Genomic DNA, 25,643 nt, shown 5'->3' with positions numbered 1-25,643 from the left:
GGTCCCGGCGGTCCCGGCGCCGACCCCGACCCTGCCCCGCTCCCTCCCGCAGCGCCTCTGTGACTATGTCTGTGACCTGCTGCTGGAGGAGTCCAACGTCCAGCCCGTCTCCACGCCCGTCACCGTCTGCGGGGACATCCACGGACAGGTAAGGCCGGGCCGGGCCACTCCCGGTGCAGCCCCGGGCCGGAGTCGGTGCCGATGCCCGGTGCCCGCTCACGCCTCTATCCCTCCGCAGTTCTATGACCTGTGCGAGCTGTTCCGGACCGGCGGGCAGGTCCCCGACACCAACTACATCTTCATGGTACGTGCGCCGGGTGCGGCCCGGCCCCGCTGGGTTTGACAGCGGCTTGAAGGGGAAATCCCGGGGGGCTCCCGTGTCCCAGGCCCCGGCCCGCGCCGGGGCCGCTGTTGGCTCCTGCCCGCCGGTTGTGCTGCCGGGAGCAGCGGGAGCCCCGCGGGGTGGGGCAGAGCAGAGCGCCCTGCTGTGCCCGGGTGTCCCGCAGCCTCGGGGTCACGTCAGGGCGGCGGTGAGGGGAGTGCCCAGAGCGCCCAGAGTTCCCCTGGAGCCCAGCAGGTCCCGGCTGCCCTCCAGCACTGGGTTTCTCTGTGACAGTGAGGAGTTCAGAGTGGATGTGTCACTGTGCACTTTCTCGTGTGACTCTTGCTCCATGTACGACTGTCTCTGACTTCAGGGGGACTTTGTAGACCGAGGGTATTACAGCCTCGAGACATTCACGTACCTCCTTGCACTAAAAGCCAAGTGGCCTGACCGTATCACGCTGCTGCGAGGCAACCACGAGAGCAGGCAGATCACCCAGGTGTACGGGTTCTACGGTGAGTCCTGCCTTGAGATACGTGAGGGCAACATCTGTCCCTTGGGCAACCCGCTGGCAATGCCACAGGACCCGGGGTTCTCCAGGGGCCGGGTGGGACATGGGCTCAAATGTTGTCATTTGTTAACATGGTCGTTGTGTTTGTAACATGGAAGGTGTTTAAGGCAGATCTTGCTGCTCTTTTCCTGTGGCACGTGGGGTTTCTGCTTGTGTCGTGGTGCTACACTGAGCTGCACAGGCCCCGCAGAGGGAGAGCAGAGGTGCATGAGGTGCTCAGTCCTTCCTGCACAGGGCTCCTGACAGGGCTCGTGTGACACACCGCAGTGTGCAGGTTCTGCTCTCTGTTTGTGCTGCCTGTGTTGCCTGTTGTCCAGCGATCCATGAGGAATAAAACCATTCTCTCCAACAGATGAGTGCCAAACCAAATACGGGAATGCGAACGCCTGGAGATACTGTACCAAAGTCTTCGACATGCTCACAATAGCAGCTGTAAGTGCAAACACCACGTTAACAACACGACCAGATTGTCTAAATGGGAACTGTAGAGGTGGTGACCTGTGAAGGTTCCCCTGGCAGCGTCTGGGCTGGGTGAATGCTGAGTGTTCTGTACACGTGTCATTTCCCTGCAGTTAATAGACGAGCAGATTCTGTGTGTGCACGGAGGCCTCTCCCCAGACATCAAGACCCTTGACCAGATCCGGACCATTGAGCGTAACCAGGAAATCCCTCACAAAGGCGCCTTCTGCGATCTGGTGTGGTCAGACCCGGAGGACGTGGACACGTGGGCCATCAGCCCACGCGGGGCGGGCTGGCTCTTTGGTGCCAAGGTCACCAACGAGGTAACACTGCTGCTCAGGGCCACACAGCCCAAGTGTGGGGATGGGGGAACTAAGGGGCTCACCTCAGTGTGGTGTTTGAATGGACCATGGGCACTGCAAGACAATGAGCTCTCCTGTCACGCCTCTGCTAGTAACTCGTGGTGGTGGGGAAGCTTTGCTCATGTCAGCTAGAAAAAATGAGCCACTTGAACCTAAAAGCACAAATATAACTGCCAGATGTACTGATACCCATCTTGCTTCTAAAGAGTGTAATGTGGTGAGACTCACTAGTGTCCCTGGGCTTTGTGTGGAATGCTTTCCTAAGGATTTAGGAGAAAAATACAATTTTTTAAGCAGTTCTTGAGTTAATTTTGTTGTGTCTGCACTGAGCAGACTCCTCAGGGCTCCACACACTGGCCTTGCCTGGCTCTGATCTGGCCACGTCACAACGGCCGTGCTCAGCCTGCGTTGTTGCGTGGCCCTTGCACAGCGTATTCAGGAAGGGCTGAGCCTGGGGACAGCACAGCGCTGCTCCCTGGCTTTCATGGTGTTCCTCAGTGCTTGGGTTTTGGCACCTGTATTTCACAGGGGTTTCTCACTGCTCGGGTCTCCAAATCCCCCTGTTCTGTTCTCCCTCCCGCTGTGCAGGGCCGTGGCCAGGAGCAGGATGTTGTGTGGGCAGTGGCCGCTCAGGCCACACTGACCTTCCCCCTTCCCTTGCAGTTTGTTCACATCAACAACCTGAAGCTGATCTGCAGAGCACACCAGCTCGTCCATGAAGGATACAAATTCATGTTTGATGAGAAGTTGGTAACGGTATGGTCAGCTCCCAACTACTGCTACCGCTGCGGGAACATCGCATCCATCATGGTCTTTAAAGATGTAAATACAAGAGAACCAAAGTTATTCCGCGCAGTTCCAGACTCAGAGCGTGTCATTCCTCCCAGGACAACCACGCCCTACTTCCTCTGAGCCCTCGCCCGCCTGCTGTCACCTCTCCCTGTCTGCCCCTTTACAATATACTTTTTATTGAGCACTTTGCTGCTGAAATGCTGCCTCTTGCCTTTTTTATTTTTAAATTATCTAAATTTATTGTGTATTATGGTGTCTGTAGCAAGTATTTTTCCCCCCTCCCCTAGATTAATTTCAGAGTATTTGTAATATGTCCTTGAGATTTGTACTACTGCATGTAGTCCTCGCCTAGTCCTGGGTTAGATGAACCGATTCCTTTAACCACCACGCTCCGGGAGCCACTCGGGCCCGTCTCTTGTTCAGCTTTTTGTTTTTGGTAAGTTTTAAGAAATTTCAGCAGCAAAGTCAGTGCCCAGTGTGCGGCGGGGCCAGGGCTGCCCGTGCTGTGTTCACGGCACAGTGCCGAGCCGGCCTTTTCCGAGTGTTACGTGGATCCCAATAAAGCGGTCGAAGGGCTGTTCTCCATTCCCGGTTTGTTCCGTTTTCCTCGGGATCCCGATTAAACCCGCAGACCTGCTGCAGCGACGGGATTTGTACATTAAAGTCATTGTTCGGATTTTTTCCAGGCTCCATTGTGCTTTTACTGACCCCGTGTCTGTGTGTCCATGTGTGTGTGTGTGTGTCCGTGTGTGTGTCCATGTGTCCGTGTGTGTGCGTCCGTGTGTGTCCGTGTGTCCCTGTGTCCGTGTGTCCGGGTGACTCCGCCCGCGCGGGGCGGGGCGGGGCGGGGCGCGGCGGCCGCGCTGGTTCCGGTTCCGCCGGGGCGGGCGCCGTTTCCTGCTGGCGCGGGGCCGGGCCGGGGCGGTGCCGGCGGGATGGCGCGGAGCACGCTCTCGTCCCGCTTCCGCCGTCTCGACATTGACCAGTACGACGAGAACCGCTTCGTGGAGGAGCCCGAGGAGGCGGCGGCGGCCGAGCCCGATGCCAGCCCCGAGGTGGAAGCGCTGCTCAGGCAATATCCTTTGGGCCGGGGGGGCCGGGGGAGTCCCGGGGACCGGCCGCAGTCGCCCGCACGGGCCCGGAGCGCGTCGCTCCCGCGGCCGCCCGTGACTCGCGGTGCGGTTCCACACGCGTCCCTCGCCCCGGCAGGGCCGCGGGGCCGTCGCGCTGCCCAGGTCGCGGTTTGAGTCCTTGACCCGCCGCCGCACAGGCGAGGCGCTCCGGGCCTTCCACACCGCCATCCGCAGCTCCCCGGGCAACACCAGGAACCAGGCGATGAAGGTAGCGGGGGTGGAGGCCGGGCAGGGCGGGGGGGTTAGCACACGGTGTTGGGGCGCTGTGAAGTGACAGCGGCACCCCAGAGATCTGAGCAGCACCGTTGTGGTTAATGAGCTTGTGCTGGCATGGGTGATCCCCGTTCCCCTCAACAGTGTTCACCCCTTCCTCCTTTAACCCCAGAACTACTCACCTCGCTTACAGAAGTAACCCAGCCTGGAATGTGGCCACCTCTTGCCAAATACGAATCTTGGGATCGTTTCCAGCTGTTCTGGTTCTCACATTTCCCTCTTTTCCTTGTCTTCCCAGGAGCAAGCCCAGGGAACGATGCTTAAAGTCCTCACATCTTTTAAAAGCAGTGAAATAGAACAAGCGGTGAATTCCTTAGACAGAAACGGTGTTGACTTGTTAATGAAGTACATTTATAAAGGATTTGAAAAGCCAACAGAAAACAGCAGTGCAATATTACTTCAGTGGCACGAAAAGGTACGTGTTCAGGGCACTTTTGGCTCAGCCGTCCTCACAGGGTCCTGGTCAGTGGTTTCAGGAGAGCCTCTGAAAAGAAGCAGATGATGGCAGTGTCTCATCTCTGAGAAGCTCACTGTTTCCTTTTATCTTTGGTCTCTCTGAGCCTGGATTCACAAAGCCTCTGCCTGTATTTCAAACCTTACACTCTGCCATGGGGAGAGGAGACTCGTGGCAGGGAGTTCTCCCTGCTGGAGGAAGCCCCATGCTGCCCTTGGCACCCAACGCATGCAGGGGCTCCACCGAGGAGAAGGGGTGGGAGATGTGACTGGGTGGATGGATGGGGCAGCTGCAGCTTCCTCTGTGGCCGAGTGTTTGGCCGATGGGGCTCAGGCTAGCTCAGGTCTGGCAGTTTTCATCAGCTGAGTCACAGGGTTTAGCAAACCTGTTTGGTTTGCCCAGGAGAGGACTTTGAGGTCTCCAAAGGTTCCACTGGGGACCAGTGGAGGCCTCTTGTGTTTTTGTGGAATGTCTGTTGTGAAACAGGGAATGTGGGATGTGTTCAGCAGCTGACCGTGGAACTTTCTTCCCTGTGATGGGTTGAGGCACATCCCTGAAGCAGCTGCTGGGTGCCACTGCCCCCAGGCAGGAATCCAAGTAAAGTCTTCCCCCACTGCAGGGGGTTTAGCTGAAGCCCTGGCTGTCAGTGCTCCTAGGAAAACTGATCCCTGGGAATGCTGCAGCTCCCTGTGCAGCGCAGCTGCTGCAAATGCTGGTGTCATTTTCCCAAGGTGCAGAGCTTTTTTCTGTGGTATGTAAAGCCAGGGCTGGTGTAGTGTGACTCCAGCTATTGGCTGCTGTCACCAGCTTTGCCAAGCCTTGTCAAGGGAGGAGAGAATTTCCTCAGGACAGCAAAGAACGTGTTTCTGCTTGGCTTTTTGTTGGTTTTTTTTTTCCTGTTGTTTCCACTGAGGTGCTTTCAGGTAAGTGTGGGTGGGTGCTCCCAGTGTGGGAGGTGACACACCACCACCCTGACTGGTACTCAGAGCGTGTAGGGACAGGCAAGGCATCTCATCCTCTCTGTTGTGAAAGGAACAAGGCAGGTCTGAGTAGGCTGGGCAGGGTTTAAAGCCTAGTGTTCTGTGGCAGTACTGGTAGGACATGTGGCTTGCTCAGAGCAGAGTCAGCTTAGTGGTAGTACCAGTCTGTCCTCTGAAAACGCCTGTGGCAGGTCTGGTAGCTCAGGAACTTTACCTGCCTGAAGCACCTGCAGGTCCTGCTCCAAGTGGGTGCTTTGCATTCGTCCAGTTGTGTTCCCCAGTGCTGTGTCTCGCACTGCGCTGATACCCCTGAGCTGTATTGGAATTGTGGCTGCAAAGTAAATGCCCCATTTTCAGCAGTCAGCTTAAATATTTATTTTTTCATAATCGCCTCCATCTTCTAGACTTCAGAAGGAAACACTGTTTACACTGAGGGACACAAATGAAACTGAAGCAAGCCCTTCCTCCCTTCTCCTCCTCTTCTGCTCAGGGATAGGGGAGGTGAGACATTCTGCTCTGTCAGTGACGTGCAACACTGGAGTCCTCGAGATCCAAAAGATGGTTAGATTTGGAGAATGACAGTTTCTAATTCTGGAAAAGAGCCATAGTCCCTTCTGTGGCTAAACTCTTCAGTGTTCTGTGTGGGACGTGGTGACTTTGTAACCTCTCTCCTTTCCCACAGGCACTGGCAGTAGGAGGCCTGGGCTCCATAGTAAGAGTTCTTACAGCAAGAAAGACTGTGTAAAGACTGTTAACTTGGACAGAGGTGACGGTCAGGTTTGGACTCAGAAGAAGGAATGAGCTGAAATTACACTGGTCCATCTTTATTAGAGATTGCAATCTACTGAAATCCTACAGTAACCTCCTCTTGGAATGCTTTTAACCTTAAAGGTGGGGGAAGAGTAAAGGTATTCCTGCATATTCCGACTATCACATACAGGAGCCAAGACATTCTCCTTGCTCCCTTCTTTAACAGACAGAGAAGGCACACTCCTGCTTCCTATTACTGTAAGTGAACAGGTATTTCAGATGCTGCTTTAGCCAGGTGTGGTGATACAAGCTCCTGTGTGTCCTGCTTAGTCCCAAGGTAGCTGTGTCTGGGCCGAGATCCTGCAGCTGATGGTGGAGAAGGGCTGTTAGAACGGCGGCTCTGAACGCGTGCTCGAAGGACTGTTGGACTCTGGGGTTGGGTTAATGTAAAGTGAAGTGCCTGCTGCATCAATAAAGTTCCTGGATCACATGAGTTAAATTTATTTTCAGCTAAATTTTAAGTCTGACACTTATTCCAAAGCAGGCCAGCAATAACCCAGTTGAACCCAGTGTCCGCCTTTGTATGACTGCTCCTAACTCCAGCTACTTAGAGAATTTTTCCTTAAATCCAGCTGTGTCCTGTGCTTTGCCCAGGCAGGACATGACTCCTGGAGCCATGGCTGTCCCCAGATCAGTGGCAGCTCCACACGTCCCTCTGGCTCGGGCAGGGCTCCCTGCCCTTTGGCACCAAGGAGCAGCTGCTTGGGGAGGCCCAGCTCCACCCCATCCTGGCATCCATCAGCTGCTCAAAGTGCAGCAGCAGCTGTTCCGGGTGGGAGGAGAATTTGGAAGCAGCAGTGCCACCTCATTGTGGCACAACTCCCTGTGAGATACCTTGGTGGCACAGCTGGCACACCCATCCTCACCCTGGGCAAAGGTGGGGTTTGGGTCATGCTTTAAAGGTCAGTTTTAAATAACTATAGCATCCCAGGGGAGATAACCAGCACTATAAAAAGAAAGAAATCAAGATAAGGGGTTTGATCCAAAATGTATTGCACCACAAATTTCATAGTGTTTCATCATACAATCCATATTTACAGCATAGACGGAAAGAAATCCAATGGTGATAGAAAGGATTATGTATAACCACTGTTCTGAGACAAGGGAAAGTGCATTAGCTTTTTAATACATGTATACACACCAGTCTTGCTCTGATATCTAACAAAAATTCAACACTTAAGAACTAGTTTATGGTAAGTTGATCCTGTATGAGCTTTGGGATCTGAAACTGAAGTCATTAGTGAATATGTAACATAAGATTTTACTTTGTCACTCCGTTCCAGGCTGCCTGTCCTGCTGTCCTTACTGTTCAGCAGTAACGTTTGAAGCCAGGATCAGCATAAACCCAATAGTCATTCAGCAGGGATCAGTGGGGGTGAGGGAGTCCTGACCCCTGCTCCCACAGAAACAGGGCTGGGCAAAGGGACATCAGAAAGGAAAAGATCTCAGAGAATAAAATCTTCCCAGAACCAACAGGGTTATTCCACCCCGCTGTATCTCAGTAGAGAAACAATTGAAATAAATGTACTTTTTGATTGTCTATTTTCACAGTAGAGCAGAGCTGAACCCTTCCATGCTCTATCCTGTCTGGAAGTGCCATGAATCCAGTTACTAAGGACTGTCTGGACAAGCTTTAGTGTACCAAAAAAATTCTGTTGGTTTTCTTAACTTCTGACAAACCCAGCCTGGCTCTAAGCTGAGGAGTATCACCTGTGCCCAGTAACAGCTCCTGGGAGTACCTGTGTCTGGGGTGGGGCAGTCTGGGAGAGCAGCAGGGTCTGGATTCTCTGGACCAGCACATTCACCTCCTGTTGACTGACCTCACCTGAGGGAGGTTTCACCTTGGGCCCAGCACAGGTGTGCATGGAAGCAGGAGCAGCTCCCCTGCTGCACCTCCAGCCACTCCAAGGTCAGTCAGAGGCCTGTCAACCAAGATAAACACCTCAACAGTGACTGGATCTCCACTGGACAAAGTCTGAATTATCCTGAATACATTTAACTGAAGTATGAACTTACTTTTAAGAGAATTCCCAGAACTGCAGCCTGTTCACTGAATTCCATACATGTATAAATTTTTGGAAATACGTCTCATTTTTAAGAAGTCAGACTTAGTGCTGCTTCCCATTTGGATCCAGATTTTGCAGTGGTGTTAATAACTATGGGCAAAATTGTGCTTCCAGGGAGGGAAGTGCCACCTTGGTCCCCTTTCCTTATTGTATTAGGAAAACAAGCTCCTGGAACCATGACTTGTTCACTAGGAGTTGAATTTTGCCCTCAAACCCCTCAGGAGCAGCATTTCTTTTACTGTAATAGTCAGGACACAGTTAACATATTCGTAACAGTTTTTAAGCATCAGTATTGGAAGTACAGAAAACCACAACCAAAGGGGCAGATCCTGGTTACGAGGATTTGTTGCTAGCAGACTTGGAAGAAAAAAAAATAAACCGAAGTGTTTAGTACCGGCATTCTTCACCTTTTGTCACTAGATTTTTATTTTATTTTTTTTTAAATAAAAGGTATTTTTTAGTGTGGATTTACAATACCTGGAACTCAGCTTTAAAAATTTAAAATGGTTTCCTACCCCTTTTCCCACTGCTAACAACCCATGGAACAGGCTAATAGATTAGTTGTAAAGGCGACTGAGGATTAGGTACTATAATTAAGACCATTTTAAATATTATTTTTCTTTAAGAAAAGTAAAATCAGACAACTCTAAAGTTGTGCTCTCAAATTAAATAATCATCAACATGCAGCCTTGAGGACTGCAGGCCAGGATAAATGCACCTTAAATTACACAGTGATATGAAAAAAATGCCAACCATTAGTTATGTCAGTATTAGAAGGCAAGGCAGAGTTCTTTTTTGGTTAAAGCTCCTGCTCCTGTCCTGTGAAAGGCTTTGCAAACCATCCCACTCTCAACACAGTTCTGCCAACACATTTTTCATTGCTGGCTTCCCACAGCCAGACAAGCAGCTTTTCTGTGCCCAGAGTTACTGGACTCCAGCACCCTGGAACAGCAGCGAGAATCACCATCCCAAGAGAATGAACTGGCAGCAGTGCTGTCAGCAAGGTCCTCAGAACCCTCTGGTGCCAAGAACCCAGGAGTGATGAACACAAGGAGCTGCTCCCATCACAGACACCGAGGTGGTCCCTGAATCCAGCCCAGAGCTGTTGCAGTCTGTAGTGAAAATGTCTCCTTGCACAGTATTAGTTTTGTAAACAGAGCCAGAAGTTCTTGTACAAAATACTGCAATGACAGTGATTAAGACACACCTGGAGCAGTGTGTTCAGCATTCTTTTCACAGAAAGAAGTGCCTGGATACTGCCTGCCACCTTCAGGGTCCCTTAAGGCCACAGAGTCCTTGGGCTCGAGATAGACGGCCGGATGCTGCCTTTGGGAGATGGCTTTGACCCAAACCAGGACATCTAGGACACAACAGCATGACACACATCACACAAGGTTCACACTTCTAAGATGTGAAAAAGAAATAATACAGTACACAGCCATGTTCTCATCATTTGATGGAAAGACCTATTTATAAATCAGAATGCTGCAGACTCCAGACTGAAGAAGTGGAGGCAGCTTCACACAATCAAATCTGGAAGGAACAGCACCCACTTCCCACAGGTGAAAATTACTGAAGATTATACTTACATATAGTCCTTTAAAATAATTTCAAATTAGAACTCTACAGTCATTCAAAACACGGTGCCTTTAGTCAATGTAGCATTAGAGTGTTCCCTGAACCAGATGGTGAGGAAATCTCTTCATCTGCAGACTGAACATCCCAGCTCCCTGGGTGGGCAGGGATGATGCAGGATCTGGAGCTGAGGCAGCACTCACTGTTGAACATTCCCTAACCACCACACAGCCGGGGCCATGCAGATCTCATTTTAGCCCATGGAAAGGAGACACAGATCTTGTTGTCTGAGCCCAATGTCAAAAGGACAAACCCAGAATTAGACTCCTGCTGTTAAACACTGACTCTGTTGGGGCAAGGAACTTCCAGCTTCTCCCCACAGATCAAGTCCACTGAGAAAGCTGTGTGCTAACTCCTCTGAGAACCAGAAAGCTGCTATTTCCCTCACTGAAATGTACAATTCCTGGCCCCTATGCATGTGATCAGCTAACATTTTAATAATACATGACATTTATTATTGTAGCTAACATTTGGAAAAAAGACACTTTTCCTAATCTCCCAGCATCTAGGAATTTTCACTGTCTCCTGGGAGTCCCATTAGATACATTAGTCCCCTACATATGGCACAGAACCCTTACCTTGTACTCCAAAGTTTCTTTGAGCATGTTTTCTTCCTCTTGTGAAAAATTCAGTAACACAGACACAGCTTTAATGAGATGGAATGCCTGAAAGAAACCAGAGAGTTGTGTTGCTTATGATGCTCTTGGGCTCTACACTCAGGACTACAGTGCAGCACAGAGTCCTGCAGGTCTGTCACAGACTTCAGCAGCCCAGCAGCCTCCCCTTATTCCCAGTTTCAATGGACTAGGATGGCCTGTATCTTACTTCTGTGTTTCCTGGCTTTCTGTTCTTTAAAAATTGTTTTGGAGAAAGAAGACAAGTGGGAGGCTGGTTAGTCAGAGTAGAGAAGCAGCCTGGCTGCTGCTTTGAAAAGTGGCTCAAACCAGCACGAGGCAAGAGAGATTCTTGTCATTCCAAATACACACTGAGGCACACTAAGTCCACAGTGCTCTCACACTCACTGGGGCACACAGGGCAGTGAGTGACAGTCAGCACTCGGATACCATGGAGTTGTACAGTTATTTTTTGACCTTACCCACTGACTTGCAATTAAGTGTTTTGTTGGCATGACTAATTTAACACAAGAGAACAGGAAGGAGTTCCAAATGCACAAGGAATTACCTCTTACAGACCAACAGCAAGTGATTTATGTCTTTTTCTTGGTTTTCTCTTTCTTAAATGTACAGCCATTCTAATTACATACTCCATATGCTCTTCAGAGCAGTGCAGAGGGAATCTCTTGTAGATGCAGATCTTAAACACCCAGATGTAACTACCTCCTAAAAACTTCAATGTCCCTTTCATGTAGTTCAAAGTAGTCTGCACTTCCAAACGTGTTGCTGTTAGCTATTTTGTTTCATTATCCCCCACTGTACACTTTTTAATTGTAAAATTATGGAATTGGCATAAAGTGTCCTTAGCAGGTGACAGGTGGCAATTTCTAGAGAAAGACAGATGTAGAAAGAGAAGGTGACACCTTTACCTCAGATTCCCTGCAGGACATGAACTTTAGTACAACATGTTTAAGGTACTCAAAGTTTATCTCCCTCGAGTCATTCAAATCAGAGTTGTTGGTGACAGTCACAGAAGCATTAGGCACTTCAGAATTTGCACGTAGCTCAGGTACCTCACTGTCAGGCCTTATTTTCTACAAAAAAAAAAAAACACAAAAAAACCCAAGAGGAAAAAGAGAAGTACATTGCAGACTCTGTCAGCTTGACACTGGGAGGGATCTGGGTTCAGGATATCTAAAGAGGGTTGTATTCACAACTGGTACAAACTGGACATCAACAGCTTCTCATCCTTCATGGGGTCGCAGCAGAAAAGTGTCTCCAGCTCTCCCTGCACTGCAGGACAGGAGCTGGTTGATGTCAGTGTTCTGTGTACATTTCCCAAACCAGCTTGGAACTGGCTCCATGGTGGAAGCTATCCCTCAGTAATTTTTCCTATCACTAACCTGCCCTGAGCCTTTCAAATGTGGGCTTTCTTCAGAACAATTTTCAACATCAGAGCAAAAATAACAATTTTAAAACCTCTGTTTTTTGGGGTTTTTAAAAGATTTTTTTTCTTGGCGAGATAAACCATTGCAGAGAGTTGAAAGGGGAGTTAGCAGTCAAGCTTTTGGAATGACAGTGCAAGTACCTGCCAGCAAGTGCCATCTGAAGAGACTGAAAACACACAACCCTTACCAGCTCTTTCTGGAGAGTTTTCTTGAGTTCTGTCATTCTTTGCTGAAGCTGCTTTATCATCTGTAAGCACAGAAAAGGAGAGTTTAACAGTATCCATTGTCAGGACCCCCAGATAGCTGGAAAAACCCATGATAAACAAGTACTGAATGAAATAATAATTAACCAACACTGACAGCTGTGAAGAAGTAACCTGAAAGCCTTGCCTTGCCAGCTGCACACAGCAGCAGGCATGTGACAGGGGACACTTGGGCTTTCATGTGACAGCGCCGTGGAACTGAACTGAATTTGCACAAAAGGGCTCTGCAGGAAAGCTGTAAATAGTATCATTTGGTGCATCCTTCTGCCAAAATACATCAGGATTCATGCAGCTCTTGCTGCAGCTTTTATTCATTGTTGGTAGATCCTTGTATGATCCAGAGAAAAGCATTTATTCACAGCATACTGGATTCAAATTGGACAGGCCTGTCCTTTTAAGGCTGCAGCAGGGGCAGCACCAGTTACTTGGCTTCCTAATTAAGAGGGGAAAGACTACCAGGTGTTTCTGTTCACCTTGTTTTTCTCAGCAATTTGCTGTTCCAGCTCTCTGTTATCCTTCTGAAGTTGAATGACATCTGCAGCTGCCACCTCTCCGTTCTGTTCCACCACAGAGTTTTCTGGAGAAGGGAAATGCTCATTGTTCAAGGCTCTCGTCGACTCCTCCAGTTCTAAAACCTATAAAAATAAACAGTGAAGTGGAGAGATATCATGACATTTTCAGCCCAAGAACACTCCCCAGGGGGAAAGCCAGACTTCTTTTTGGTTGTCCAGGCAAGACAGAACTGGGGGTCTCCTGCACACCTCCCTCTTTTTCTGGGAAGTCTGACAGAATGGATTTGCAACAGCACTCACAGTTTTCTCATGCTCTCTGGCCAACAGGCACTCCTGTACCTGCAGCTTCAGCTCATCAATTTCCTTTCTTGCCGTTTCCTCTTTCTCCACTGCTTGGCTCTGACTTGCTTCTATGTCCAACTGTAACTGATGCACCTGCAGCAAGGCAGCTTCATGGTCTGGGAAAGGAGAGACCTGCTTAGTTTCAGTGTTCCACATCAGATGGGAGTTTCTAATCCATTTTGTCTGTCATGAAGACAGAAAGCCAGGGGAGAGACAGACATGAGAGACTGTCCAGTTGGTAGTGAACAAGAAACCATTTTGAAAATTCTAAGAGATTAAATATAGAAGAGAAACCTAGAAAAATTACAATCTACCAGGCAAGGCCAGAACTAGAGACTGTACTTAAAGCTGTCTGGGATACAGTAGACTCATCTGGTCTAACCTTGACTTAGTTGGTTCAGTTCTTCTTTCTGTTTTAGCAGCAGACCACATTTTTCATCTATCAGCTGCTCTTTCTCCTTTATTAGGGCATTCAGATGTGAAACCTTCAAAGCAGACAAACAATGAACAGAAGTCATTAAAGACATAAAACAGAAAGAGGGTGTTGAAAGATTCCAACATCCTTCAGAGGCATCACCTCCACAATGCTGCCCTCAGTAACAAGCACTGAAGCTAATGCTGGAAGAGCTAAACCCCACTTGGCTTCTGTGCCACCATCAGATTGTCACAGGCAGCATGTGGCACCTGCAAAAGCCCCTGAGCAAAACTGGAGATGGCCTTAAACCCCTTCTACACAGAGCTGGCCCAGCAAGCACAGATCTACAGCAGTCCCAGAAGAATAAAGAACCCAAAAGATGGGACTAACTCCAGTCAAACTTGCTCAGTTGACAGTTCCTACTTTAAGCAAACACAAGCTCACACTATCCACCATTTCTTATACAGGAAGAGCAAAACAAGGCTACCTAGAACTGACATTTGGTACTGGATACAAGCTCCTCCCTATGAGGAAATGTACAAATTTACAACTGCTGTGCTCCAGATGAATCCAGATGTGACACAGGCACTGAAAGGAACAACCCAGAACAAACAGGTTTCTTTAAAAGAAGCTGCCAAATGTCAGAGGCTCCTGATGGCTGGCACACTGGGACAGTAACACCTCACAGATTACAGGGCTCTGAAACAGTCTCAAGTTTACTGAGGCAACCACTGCTGTCTCACATGCTGCGGATAGGATTCTGATCAATTGTCTTGAATGTTGGGATAAATAAATCCAAACCTAGTCTGCTCTTTGAAAGGTCAGGATGTCTCAGATACATTTTAGAACAGTCATTATTAACCAACCTGCTGTTGTAATTCCTCTCTCTGTTTCCGTGCTTCTTCCAGGGCTTTGGCAATTTCCACACTGACAGTTTCTCTGCTGCTCATCTCATTCTGCAAACCAGAAGTAATTGAGATGTTATGTGAGACAACTGAATGAAGTCAGTCTCTCATCTTTAACCCCAAATCTATTAGGACTACATTTATCAGTGTTCTGACACACCAATTTCCAAATGAGTTAGGTTTGTTTTACTGACTGCTGCTCTCTGCATATGCAAGAGCAACACAAAACTGATGTAAGAACCCAAACAAACCCAATGCTTGCAAAATCTTCCAGCTTGAAGTCTCTATTACAAAGAAGTAGCTCCTTGCTACAACAGATCTTTATTCCAATTGGGCATCCAGGAGTAGCTACGGAAAAAATTTCAACCATCTAAAATTACAGTCAAAATTGGATAAACTGTAAACACCCAACTAATTTAAGTTTTTAACATTTTGGTTTGAACACTGTGAGTGGAATTTGATGTTGAACCATTCTGTATTCACCACTGCTAACAGGATTTCCAAGCTCTTCACATGCCTGACAATATGGGAATGTATTATTTCTGCCTGATTTAGGCAGACCCAAGCATTCTGGTTCAGAAAAGGATCAACCCTTTGTAATGCTTCTCAAACACATTTCTGCTGAGTACCAGAGATGATTTACAGCTCCAAGTACCTGCAACCTGTATGTAACAGACCTCCAAGCACTGAAAGTAACCCACTGTGCTCTTTACTGTTCCCCAGCCTCAGCTCTGTCCCAAGCCAGTGCCAGCACCCAGTTCAGCCCTTACCTTTAGCCTGTTCAGTTCAGACTCCTGTTGTTTTAAAGAACTCTCATACCCTTCTTTGCTTCCCTTGAGGTTTTCATTTTCTTCTTCCAATTGGCTCTGTAAAATGAAGTGTTTAAATATGCAGTACAATTATTCTAATGCTTTGTTTAAACAATTAAACACATCTAATACTTTGCTCATATTTAGTTCCTCAAAGTATGAGATCTTCTATTATAATGCCAGGAGCACTGAATAAGAACAACAAGCAAGGTCCATAAGCTGTGTTAAAATCATGTTGTGAAGACTCTCACAACCCACCAGACAGTTTCTGTACTTACAATCCTGTGCTGAGTTGTTGTTTTATCCGATTCCCAAGCTTTTTCAAGAGCAGCAATCTGAGACTCCAGCCCAGTAACTTTCTGATCATACTGATGTTTCTCACTTAAAATCTGTTGCTGCAGGTGATTTCTTTCATCCTCTAGAGCAGTTTGCTTAAGAGACATAAAGAAAACCACATTAATAAAATGGTATTTTGACATTCTGACAAGATCAGACACCATTCCATGAGACACTCTCAAACTGAGGAACATTATTCCTTTGGCAGCAGTGTCATGTACTCACAGACAGGAGTTCAGGAGACAAACAGCAAGAAAGCACTTGAGGAACAAAATAGAGAACTGATTGTCTCTGGGGATGCTGAAGACTGATCTGTTAATGGTCAGTGAAACATGCAGGATACTCACCAGCTTCTGGATCTTCAGATCCTGCTCAGCAGCTGCTTCTTTGCTCTTTTTCAATGTTTCTGTTGCAATCTGTAGTTTCTGTTCCAGTTCTTTATTCTAAAATAACACCATGAATTGAACTCCTTATCCACTGGCATCTATGTTATTAAAAAATATGTGCATAATACAGAGTGGCCCAGGAGAAGAAGGTAAATATTAAATCCCTGAAATCACAGAGATGAGAGAGGCCGTCTATTTGACACATGCTGGTTTTAGAAACTCTTCACCACAGCACTACCCCAGCAATGCTTGCACTTGAGTTATTTGTTTCTTAGTACAGGCAGGATCTGCACAAAACCTCTACCTTCACCTCTAGGCCCTCCTCCACCCACAAAAGTGGGGAGATGCCCAGAGACACGGATCAATTATTCTCCTTTCAAGACCAAATCCAACTAAATGTGCAGTCTTACCTTTGGCTGGGAGTGCAGTGAGGGGAGGAGGAATAGGACATAGAGGATGAAAACAGTGGGAATCTGTATTGAAATTAAAAACTACTCACCTGTGTTTCCAACTGGTTCACAGCCCCGCTGTGCCGTGTCCTGTCTGTCAGTACCTGCTGCCTGCTCTCCTCCAGCCTCTGCTCAAGAGCAGCTTTCTGAAGATTACATTGAGGTGAAGAACAGGAGGAAGGATGGACAAAAACTTAAGTTGGGGGGGGTGTAGTTAAAGTTTTCCTTTTTATTTCATTAATAAGGTCAAACTAAAATGGGACAGAATGTTTTAGTATCTCTAGATGGACTTTAAACTGGCTTGAGCTTACTAAGCCAAGTCCTTTCATCACAGAAACACTGAGGTGATGTGACTGTAGGCACCCTGACCAGGGAAGAGCAAACATTCCCTTGTCTTCCCAAGACCCAGCTGGGAAGACATTGCTCCAGGCTGATTCTGAGCCGGAACATCAGTGCTTGAGAAAGAGATCAAGAAGCAATGAGAGAAAGGGGATTAACCACAGGTAAGTTTCTGTTTTCAGCTGTTGTTTAGCACTTCTGAGGCTGAGGTTTTCAGCATACAACATTCTGTTTGCACACCTATGTGGAAACAGCTCCCCTCCCTGCCCCACTGCCTTGCCAAAGAATAAGGAAAAGCATTCCCTGTTCTTGTAAGGATTAATCAAAAAAACCCCCTAATTGTTCCACCTCTTGTGGGGATGCTAGAAAGCTGCTCTTTTCCTTCTAAGCAGTCAGATGCAATGCCCAAATGGACAATGCAGAAAGGCCAACACAAGACATCTGTGCAGGATCCACACAAGCAGGCCCAGCGTAGCCAGCCACATGTTCTGCCCAGCACAGACAGTGTGCCAAAACACAGTGACAGGACAAATGTGCCTGTATGACATCAGCAGCTATTCTTTCCATGGGTGAGAAGTAATGGATGACCTAAAATACCCCAAAAGAAACAACTCACTAATATTGTATTTCTAAACAGCCTGTAACTGTGTAATTACCTCTTTGAGCAGCTCCTGCACATGTTCATCTCCTGAGAGATTTCTTTCTAGCTTTTTTTCCAGGGAAGACACCTTTTCCTGCAGCTGCTCAGTAAGTTTATCTCTCTCAGCAAATTCAAAAGTCATCTGTGAGAATGAGAAATCACAGAATCTTTTTTGTAATGAAGCTTCCAGCTAATCTGTTGTTGTTTGACTTTCAGAAATGCCATCAGAAAGGAAAGTCCTATTTGAAATATGATCCTAGGACATTTTCCAGATGCCAAACTTCCAACTACACAAAGGTGTACATTACCCAAACGTGCACCTTTACACCACCTACAGCACACGCGTGCGAAAGCGCTTCACCTTTTGCTTCTGTTGCTCATATTCCACCTTCAGAGATTCATGCTCCACTTGTAACACTTCCAGTCTCTTCTCACAACCAGAACCAGCCACTCGAGCCTAAACATTTTGAGAAATTACTTACTTTGAAACTTAAATTTCCAACACCACATAACTGATATCTAATCTAACTTCTGCAGACATGGAGCTCTTTGAATCAAATCTCACTTGGCTCAAACTTACATTTTGCAAGTCTACAGAAAGCTGCTGAATGACAGTTTGTAGCTCCTGTTCTCTTAACTCCAGAGCAGTGATCTTATTTTCTGCATTTGTCTCAGCTGTCATTAGTTCATCTCTTCACAGAAAGAGAATAAAAACAAGTGACATACTGTTCCAGAAAAATAATCTTTAGCAGATAATTCTGCTGCTTATGAAAATGGACTAAGCATCAACAAAATTTTCTTGTCCTAAAACCAGCCACCACCAATCACTGCTTGAGTATACATTTTCCAAAAAAAAGTGATAGTTAAGCATTCAAACTATGAAAAAAGGAAGTAATTTACAAAAAAAGTATTACTATCATTGGCTTGGCATTTACATCCCCATGACCATAGCAGAGGCAAAATTCAGTCAATTCACTACATATATAAACTCTTCCAAAGAGACAGAACTGAGCATGAAGTAAAACCACAGGGGAAACACATCCACTGCTCCTCTGAAACACCAGCTCCATACCTCCGAGCCTCCAGCTCCGAGAACTGCTGCTGCAAGTCCTGGAGATCCTTCCTCAGGCTCGAGGACTCGCTCCTCGCCTCCTGCAGCTCTGCTTTAGCGTGGGTCAGTTCTTGAGCGCGCGCCTCGAGCTCCTGCTCTGTTCTGCTCAGAGACTCTTCCTTTTTCAAAAGCTAAATATTAGAAAATTGTCTTTGGCATTACAGATGACCAGTAATACTGATTAACCTTTTCATTGAAGCTTGCCTGTTTTACTAAGTTATGGGCTGAATTAAGTGAGATAATAAACTATGTAATATTGTATTCAGTACCCACTGTTAGGATCTTGACACCAACCAAATCTGTGTACAAGCATAAAGGCTAAAAAAATTAATGCAGGGCTACCACTAACGTGATATCCTAGTAAAAATTTTAGGAACTGAAAAGTTTAAAATATTCTTACCATGTGTTTAACTTTGGCAATTTCCTGCTGCTGAAAGCCCTCCAGTTCATCGATTTCATCTCGTTTTTGGAAAAGGTTCAAACTCTGCTCCCTCATTTCTTGTAACTGTGTTTGAAGCATTTTTTTTTCCTGATAAATGAACAAAAGTGAAAGAAATCAAAGAATATCTGTATGCTCATGTCAAGTCAATGGGAGTTTAGGTAAACTCTCTGGGAAAGAAATCTTGTCTTGCAGCCATACAGCTCCTGATGGTGCTCCATACAGAACTAGAAATCCTTTCAGGTTCATATCACAGGGCAAATTACCAAACTTCAAAAAAATGTAAAAAGAAATCTGAATTCATTACAATGCCACCAGTGACCATCTGAACTGAACTCTTAAATATGGACAATGTTCCACCTTACAGAAGGACAACTTGCCCATCACAACCCATCATTCTTTACTTCCCCGCTGAAAAATAATTCTGGAAAGGCCTCTCCAAGCATTTGAGCCAGTAACAAAAGCAAATGATTTGCCTCTCCCACTGAACAAGGATCAAATAATAAAAAAGGCCAAACAGAGTCGAGTTCTGATAGAGTTGGAAGTGTGCAGGATGGTGTTTGCAAAACACACACAGAGACACAGTACACCCCCCGAGAAAAACATCCAAGGTTAATTACCTTTTCAACTTGACCAAGTTTTTCCATCCACTCCTGAACAAGAAAGAAAGAAAGGAGAAAAAAGATATAAAAATCCATTTGAAGATTTTCAAGGACAACAATTATGGTTAAAAGAAATAAAAAGCATTTTTATTGTTAGCAGATACTAAGCTTTGGTAATGATTAAAAAAATAATCAGCAGCAGTACATTAACAGCCAGTGCTTGAATAGATAAAAGCTGAGGAATCATTCATGCTACCTGAATACATAAGCTTTATGCAAGTAAAATAAATGTGACAACATTGAATCTTATCAAAACACAAGCTTAACCTTTCATTAGGAATTTTTGTGGACTCTTGTAAAAACCAGTTGGAACAGTCCAGGCAGTGACAAGTCCTGCACCATTCCTGGCACTGAGCTCAGCACTCCCTCCCTTCCCTTGGCGCTGGCATGCTCACACAATGCTGAACAATTATTTTAATTAATAGCAACACCTGCTTAAATCATCAGGGTCACGGGAGTCAAAAGTCCTGCTCACGCTCTGTTACCTTGTCCTTTTTTTCCAAGGCCAAAGCCATTCCTTCAGCCATCTTGGCTCGACTGGCCTGGTGAGCTTCATTCTGCTCCTGAAACTTCCTCATGGAGGCTATCAACAGAGAACCACCAGCTATATTAAAAACCCATCTTTTAAAATTGCTTCTCACTTTTCTCAAAGTTATAAATAACTTTAAAGAGCTTCTTCTGCAAGTAATTAGCCCCATCTTGACTGCAGCACTAACGCTGTGCCGCTCATTCCCTCACGCTGCTTGCATGCTGGCCAGGAGCCAAAGCTAACAGCAGACCGGAATACTGCTCCTTGCTGGATCAGAACAAAGCTGGGGGCTTCCAAAAGGCCTTTCCTGCATGTTAGCCCCAAATTTGGCAGGAGGAGTATAATAACAACTTTGTTAAACACATTGCTGCTGCTTTTTATGCTGTAAATAAGGTAACAACTCGTGTTCTAATTCTTCACAGTACAGAGGTGCACAGTTTGAAAGGAAATCATTAGCACACCTGTACACCAAACCCCTTTCCTTCCAACCACAGCAATTTTCAACTTAACTAAACAAAAAGGAAAAAAGAAAAATACGTACAATCCTGATGCTTTTCTAATGCATTTTCAAGCTTCTCTTTTATCTTCTGCAGATTTCGGATCTGATCAGCATAATCTTGTGTGAGGAGGGAGAAGAACAGACCAGGAATGGACAGACATTGGGGAAGGACATTTTTACGGTAACAAAAAAAAAAAAAAAAAAGAAAAAAGGATGAGTGGCAAATGACAATGATTTTCTCAATCAGAAAATCATTCCTGCTGAAGAAAACTTGGGTGACCACAACAATGAACAAGCAAATAGTTCCTGTCCACAGGGTTGGCACAAACAGAAGGGCCTATCCCAGGGGTGTCAGTCACACAGACAAGGGCAGAACCAGAGAATGAACAACTGTCCCTCCCTTTTTACTTCATCCCAGAACAGTGATATATTTAACTCTGTTCAGGAAAGGTTCTGGCACGGGAGAGTGCAAGGAAGGGTTTATTCATGGCCATTGCATCCATTTACTCATTGTTCCAGTCCTACAGCACTGCCCCCATCCTCACTCAGCAGAACTGACACAGGAGGCAGGGAGTAAAAACTAAAACAAGTATACACACACCCTGAAGAAGTTCCTGTACGATGGAAAAGAGGATTTACTCACTGGGTGGTTGCCTGCATGAGACTCCTGACACTCAAGAGCCTCCCTCTCTTGTGTTAAGCCCCAGCCAGCACTTTTAAGTTTACCATGTGCAAGCAGATGAGCACTTGGGCCTTTCAAATTTGATGTGAAATAATTTTGAACCCTATATTTTCTTGAACTGAACAGAAGCCTGATAAATCTCCAGAATAAATTAAAATAATCCTGATCTGGCTGTAACTTTTCCTTATTTTCCAAGGGCTCCCATGAGCTTTGGGAAGCAGCAGTGTAACACAGTTCAGCCCAGTCTCTGGTCCCCTCCCTACAACAGGGATGGAGAGCAGTGACAGCCTTCACTACAGCTTCACAGAAGAAGGAATTAGAAAGAAAAAAGCCTCAGGACTGTTTTATGTTTCCTCATTTTCAAGCTCAGTTCTTTGAGGATGGCACTGTGTTACTGTCAACATCAGAACGCTCAGACCCTATGAGGAACAAACCATTCCACACAGGTGGGGACAGACGCTGTTTGAAACGTGGGACAGAAAGCGATCCCAGCTGTTCCAAGGAATCGCATAATGTATTGCTGAAATCAGCAAAGAGCCAGTTGCCTTTGTAAAAAAATAATGATACTGGATGCTCCCTCCCTTGCTGTCAATCAACAGGCTTGCTACAAATCAGTTTTCAAAAGACCCTAACGCCATGTATTTTTAACAAATTAGACCATGTAAATTCAAAGGAAAACATTTCCTAAAGTAACAAGTTTTATATGTATCAGGGCACATACCAGACAGTTTCACCTCCAGTTTTCTTATTTGTTCATTTCTTCTGAACAATTGGGATGAAAGATCCTCTCTGGAGCTGCTTCCATCAGAAGCCTTGGGAGAAAAGCAACACTCTGTAACTTACAAAATTTAGAAAAAGCAATCCTGCCATACATTAAGTCTGGGATAATAACCACTCTCCTGCCTAGGAACAGCTCTTGTTTTTCACATAAAGGGGAAAATCATACTAGCACAGCAGAAAGTGTAAAAAGTGCTGAAGGAGAAAACCAGCAAGGGCTTAATAGTGCCAGGCTGCCTGCTCCCCAGAGCACAGTGCTTGGGAAGGAGCTGGTGCTGGGAACTGTTTGTCCAAACTGTCACTGACGAGATGGGGGAATGGAATGACTGAGGGGGAGGAAATCGGGCTCTACAACACAGGCACCAGGAAAGGTCAAAGCAAAAGTCGTGAAAATCAAAGTAATTAGAAAAGAAGCAGTAATGCTTTTCAGGTGGGATAAGCTTGCTGAAGCCCTGATGCAGCAATCTGTCCGTGCAAAATCTGCTGTATAACTGACTTATGAGTCCTCTGGTGGTTTTTGCTCCACAGAAATCAACAGCAAGAGCAGTTAAATGAATATTGATAAAACAACTAATTCTTGGAGGTTTTCTGAAAACCACTCAAGACTTCAGTCACCGCCATTATTTGTTTTCTGTTCTCCAAACTTGCAAGATGGTAAACAGAACTTCTACATGAGAATTTCCTAAGTGCTAAAAATAACCCTCAGAAAAACGCAAGACCAATATATTTCCACTATAAAATGTATTTAAACATTAGGAGCTCCAACTTTCTGCTTAACAGAACTGAAATTTCAGCTGAGCTTCAGAAAAAAAATTATTTAAAACTCAACTGTGTAAATAACTTCTTCACTCTGCAGACAGCAAACAGTGACTCGCTGCTGGCTCTGCACTGGGTCCTGCTGGCTCCAGCAGTGGGGTGACACTGCCTTAATCCAGGCTTTCAAAAATGTGACAGCCAGCCATCCAGGGCAGAGGTGCCAGAGCATTCCAGGGCTTCATTTAACCCATACACTCCTGGAATTTTACCACTTGTTTAAACAATGTTTTATAATGAAAGAGAGGAACTACAATAGTTTTGAGTGCAATAACACTGCACAGATGTTTTCGGCAGGTAGGAAAAGTACCAGGAAGCCAAGAGGTAAAATGAAAACTGGCCAATATCTAGCTGGCTTTTCTAAAGACAGAAGCTGTGGCTGTCCCATCCCTGGACGTGTTCCAGGCCAGGTGGAACGGGACTTGGAGCAACCTGGTCTAGTGGAAGGTGTCCCTGCCCACGGCAGGGGGTGGACGAGCTTTAAGGTCACCTCCAACCCAAACCACTCTAGGATTCTGTGCTTCAGTAATTAATTTTACTAAGAGGTATCTCACATGTAACGACAGCTTTAGTCACTATTTTATATCTATTTATCAATGTTTTGTATTGAAACAGCTTTGTAAGTCATGTTTACACGGGAATGGAAGCCTCCTGGCAACTTCTATGTCTAACAAATGTTTTCTCTTCAATATTTAAGTTCACTCAAGCTAATGATACCTTTATGCCTTAAGAGATACACTTACAAAGACACCACAGCACGTATTCAAATAGCACACTCCACTTAAAATGGTTGTCTGCAAAACCATAATAAAAATGCTGTCAGAGAAATCAGATTTCAAAACAAGGTGTAACTCACGAAGTCGTCTCCGGAGTCTGCTCCCACAGACGTGATCGATTCCTTACTGACAGACCTGGGGATGCGGGCGGCTCCTCCGGGCCTGGGAGCAACCGCTGCCTCCTCTGCGATCTTCTTCTTCAATTTGGCAAACATTTTACTGCTCTACAGCCCTGAAATATCCAGATCCTTTGGAAAGCCACGACCTCCAACGTTTAATACGCTGACACTCTGTCTAAAGCTTCCAAATGCTGAGACTTAATTCTGAGCCTCATCCACTGGTTTACTGCATTTCTAGTGCCATTAAAGCCCTCAAGGCCTGGCAGCGCCTGCAAATCAAACAGAAATGGGTTCCACACTAAAAAATCCCACCCGCATGAATCATTTAAAGGTAGTAGAAATTCTTTTAACATCGCATCTGTTACAACACGTTAAAAAATCGGGTCTCCCGGAGCAGAATCCGTTAAAGTCCCAAACCAACGGCCCCAAACGGCGGCGGGGCCCGGGCCGGGAGAGCGGGCGGGTCCCCTCAGCCCGGCCCTCACCCACACGCGAGGGAGGCCCGGCCCGGCCCGGCCCGCGGCGGCTGCTCCGCCCGGAGGCATCGAGGGCCCGTCACCGCCGCTCCCCCGCGGTCCCGGCCCGGCCGCCCCCCGACCTCCCGGTCCTCCGGCCCCTCGCTCCTCACCGCCCGTGCCCGGCCGGGCCTCGCCGGTCCCGCGGCCGCCGCCGCTTCCCCGGGCACCGCCGACCCGGAAGCGCCGCGCGGGGCGGAAGCGGCGCCGGCCCCGCTCCTCCTCCGGCCCCGCTCCTCCTCCGGCCCCGCTCCTGGCCCTCCTCCCTCCGACCCAGCTCCGCCCTCAGCCCCGCTCCTCCCTCAGCCCCGCTCCTCCCTCCGACCCAGCTCCTCCCCCGCCCCTCCCGCTTCGCCCCCGGCCCAGCTCCTTCCTCAGTCCCGCTCCTCTGCCGCCCCGCCCCTCCCTCAGCCCCGCTCCTCCCCGGTCCCGCCTCTCCCGCTCCTCCCTCCCGCTGTCCCACCCCGGAGCGGACCAGGCGCCTCGCTACGAGCGTTTACCACAGTTTATTGACAGCACAGTCCGCCGGCGGGGCCGGGGCGGCGGCGGCCGGGACAGGGACAGCGAACGGCTCGGACACGGCACAACCGAGAACACCGGGCAGGAGCGGCCCCGGCGGGCGGGGACAAAAGCGAACGGAAATCTGCTCCAAAGTCTCTGGAAAGGCTGGAAAGGCGGTGACGAGCAGGACGCGGGGCTGGCGCTCGGTCTGTGGTACCCGCCCGGACCGCGTGTGTCCGCTCCGGCAGGGCCCGGCTCCATCGCGGCCTTTGCTTCTCCCCGCAGTGTCCAGCAGTAACACAAACACGCTTCTTCCCTCCCCGAACAACGGCAGAGTCGATTCTGGCATCACACTGCTTTGGCGATTACAGATCCCTTGCAAAAAAGTCCATTTGCTCCAAAAAAAGTTTATTTATATATCTCTATATATTTTAAGGAAAATATCAGTTTTTACCAAAATACGATATACAGGCACACAGCTGTAAAATAACTTTAAACCAATTCACTATAAAATTACTTTTGGTAATAAATAATTTGATTCTCAGAGAGGCAAAACGCTCCCTGTACCTCTGCAGCTGGGCTGTCCGAGGCAAGGTCCCTCTGCATTCCCAGAACGCTCCCAAACACTCCCACCTGCACTCCCCTCGTCCTTCTCGCTGGGCCTTGCCCAGGGCAGAAGCAACTTGTGCTTTTCAGCCTGCATGAGGCAGAATCCTGCTCCCAACAAACCAGTTCAATGGTGGAATGGTAATAAACACGTGCCAAAAGCAACCTGTGAAGTCAAGGGGGCAGATCCCCCCAGCAGGGTTTATTCTGGAAGGAGCAGCTGCTGGGATGGGGCTGGAGAGATCTGCTCTGCTCTGGGGCTCCTGCAGGCCAGCGAACTGTGCTGGGGTCTGCTCCCA

The 25,643-nt window shown here is 47.3% G+C and overlaps 3 protein-coding genes across 8 annotated transcripts; 2 read left to right on the top strand and 1 right to left on the bottom strand.

Annotated features, from left to right (window-relative positions):
• Window positions 1-4: 4 nt before the first annotated feature.
• PPP6C (protein phosphatase 6 catalytic subunit) lies at window positions 5-3,187 on the top strand (the record flags this gene model as incomplete). The annotated part of the gene is made up of 6 exons (XM_042052796.1): window positions 5-148; window positions 239-304; window positions 696-837; window positions 1,246-1,325; window positions 1,466-1,675; window positions 2,378-3,187. Coding segments are annotated over 6 exons (891 nt in total), but the record flags the coding sequence as incomplete, so codon positions are not given.
• Window positions 3,188-3,389: 202 nt separating this feature from the next.
• Window positions 3,390-6,589, top strand: ARPC5L (actin related protein 2/3 complex subunit 5 like). The gene is made up of 4 exons (XM_042052414.1): window positions 3,390-3,581; window positions 3,775-3,847; window positions 4,151-4,327; window positions 6,029-6,589. The coding sequence occupies exons 1-4, from the start codon at window positions 3,442-3,444 to the stop codon at window positions 6,089-6,091; spliced, it is 453 nt and encodes a 150-aa protein (XP_041908348.1). The 5' UTR covers window positions 3,390-3,441; the 3' UTR covers window positions 6,092-6,589.
• A 536-nt stretch (window positions 6,590-7,125) lies between these two features.
• GOLGA1 (golgin A1) lies at window positions 7,126-25,031 on the bottom strand. 6 transcript variants are annotated; one of them, XM_042052395.1, is made up of 23 exons: window positions 24,738-25,031; window positions 23,684-23,991; window positions 21,959-22,049; window positions 20,598-20,672; window positions 20,013-20,110; window positions 19,486-19,518; window positions 18,827-18,955; window positions 18,388-18,557; window positions 17,896-18,007; window positions 17,677-17,772; window positions 17,332-17,457; window positions 16,387-16,482; window positions 15,849-15,944; window positions 15,444-15,596; window positions 15,127-15,222; window positions 14,318-14,407; window positions 13,419-13,521; window positions 12,995-13,152; window positions 12,656-12,817; window positions 12,107-12,166; window positions 11,401-11,565; window positions 10,436-10,522; window positions 7,126-9,582 (listed from the first exon to the last, which is right to left on the bottom strand). In XM_042052395.1, exons 2-23 carry the CDS (start codon window positions 23,816-23,818, stop codon window positions 9,502-9,504), a joined length of 2,412 nt encoding a protein of 803 aa, XP_041908329.1. In that variant the 5' UTR covers window positions 23,819-23,991; window positions 24,738-25,031; the 3' UTR covers window positions 7,126-9,501. The 6 variants fall into 6 exon arrangements, with proteins under 6 accessions (XP_041908329.1, XP_041908327.1, XP_041908332.1 ...); XM_042052393.1 differs by lacking the exon at window positions 24,738-25,031 and adding an exon at window positions 24,351-24,419; XM_042052398.1 differs by lacking the exon at window positions 24,738-25,031 and adding an exon at window positions 24,351-24,419 and having other exon boundaries at window positions 13,034-13,152.
• Window positions 25,032-25,643: the final 612 nt, after the last annotated feature.

Source organism: Corvus kubaryi, unplaced genomic scaffold, assembly GCF_017639235.1.
Source record: "Corvus kubaryi isolate FWS band 111438036 unplaced genomic scaffold, C.kubaryi_AGA036_p1.0 78, whole genome shotgun sequence".
Lineage (NCBI taxonomy): Eukaryota > Metazoa > Chordata > Aves > Passeriformes > Corvidae > Corvus > Corvus kubaryi.
The sequence above is the reverse complement of the archived record's forward strand: the minus strand, read 5'-3'. Positions and strand labels throughout refer to the sequence as shown.

Bases quoted from the DNA above. Each gene is read 5' to 3' on its own strand.
- ARPC5L (XM_042052414.1), top strand. From the start codon at position 3,442: ATGGCGCGGAGCACGCTCTCGTCCCGCTTCCGCCGTCTCGACATTGAC. The intron at 3,848-4,150 runs GTAGCGGGGGTG...TTGTCTTCCCAG, and splicing joins CCAGGAACCAGGCGATGAAG to GAGCAAGCCCAGGGAACGAT. The intron at 4,328-6,028 runs GTACGTGTTCAG...CCTTTCCCACAG, and splicing joins TACTTCAGTGGCACGAAAAG to GCACTGGCAGTAGGAGGCCT.
- GOLGA1 (XM_042052395.1), bottom strand. From the start codon at position 23,818: ATGTTTGCCAAATTGAAGAAGAAGATCGCAGAGGAGGCAGCGGTTGCT. The intron at 18,956-19,485 runs GTAATTAACCTT...TTCATTTATCAG, and splicing joins AACTTGGTCAAGTTGAAAAG to GAAAAAAAAATGCTTCAAAC. The intron at 15,223-15,443 runs GTAAGTACAGAA...TTCATTTTACAG, and splicing joins CAACAACTCAGCACAGGATT to AGCCAATTGGAAGAAGAAAA.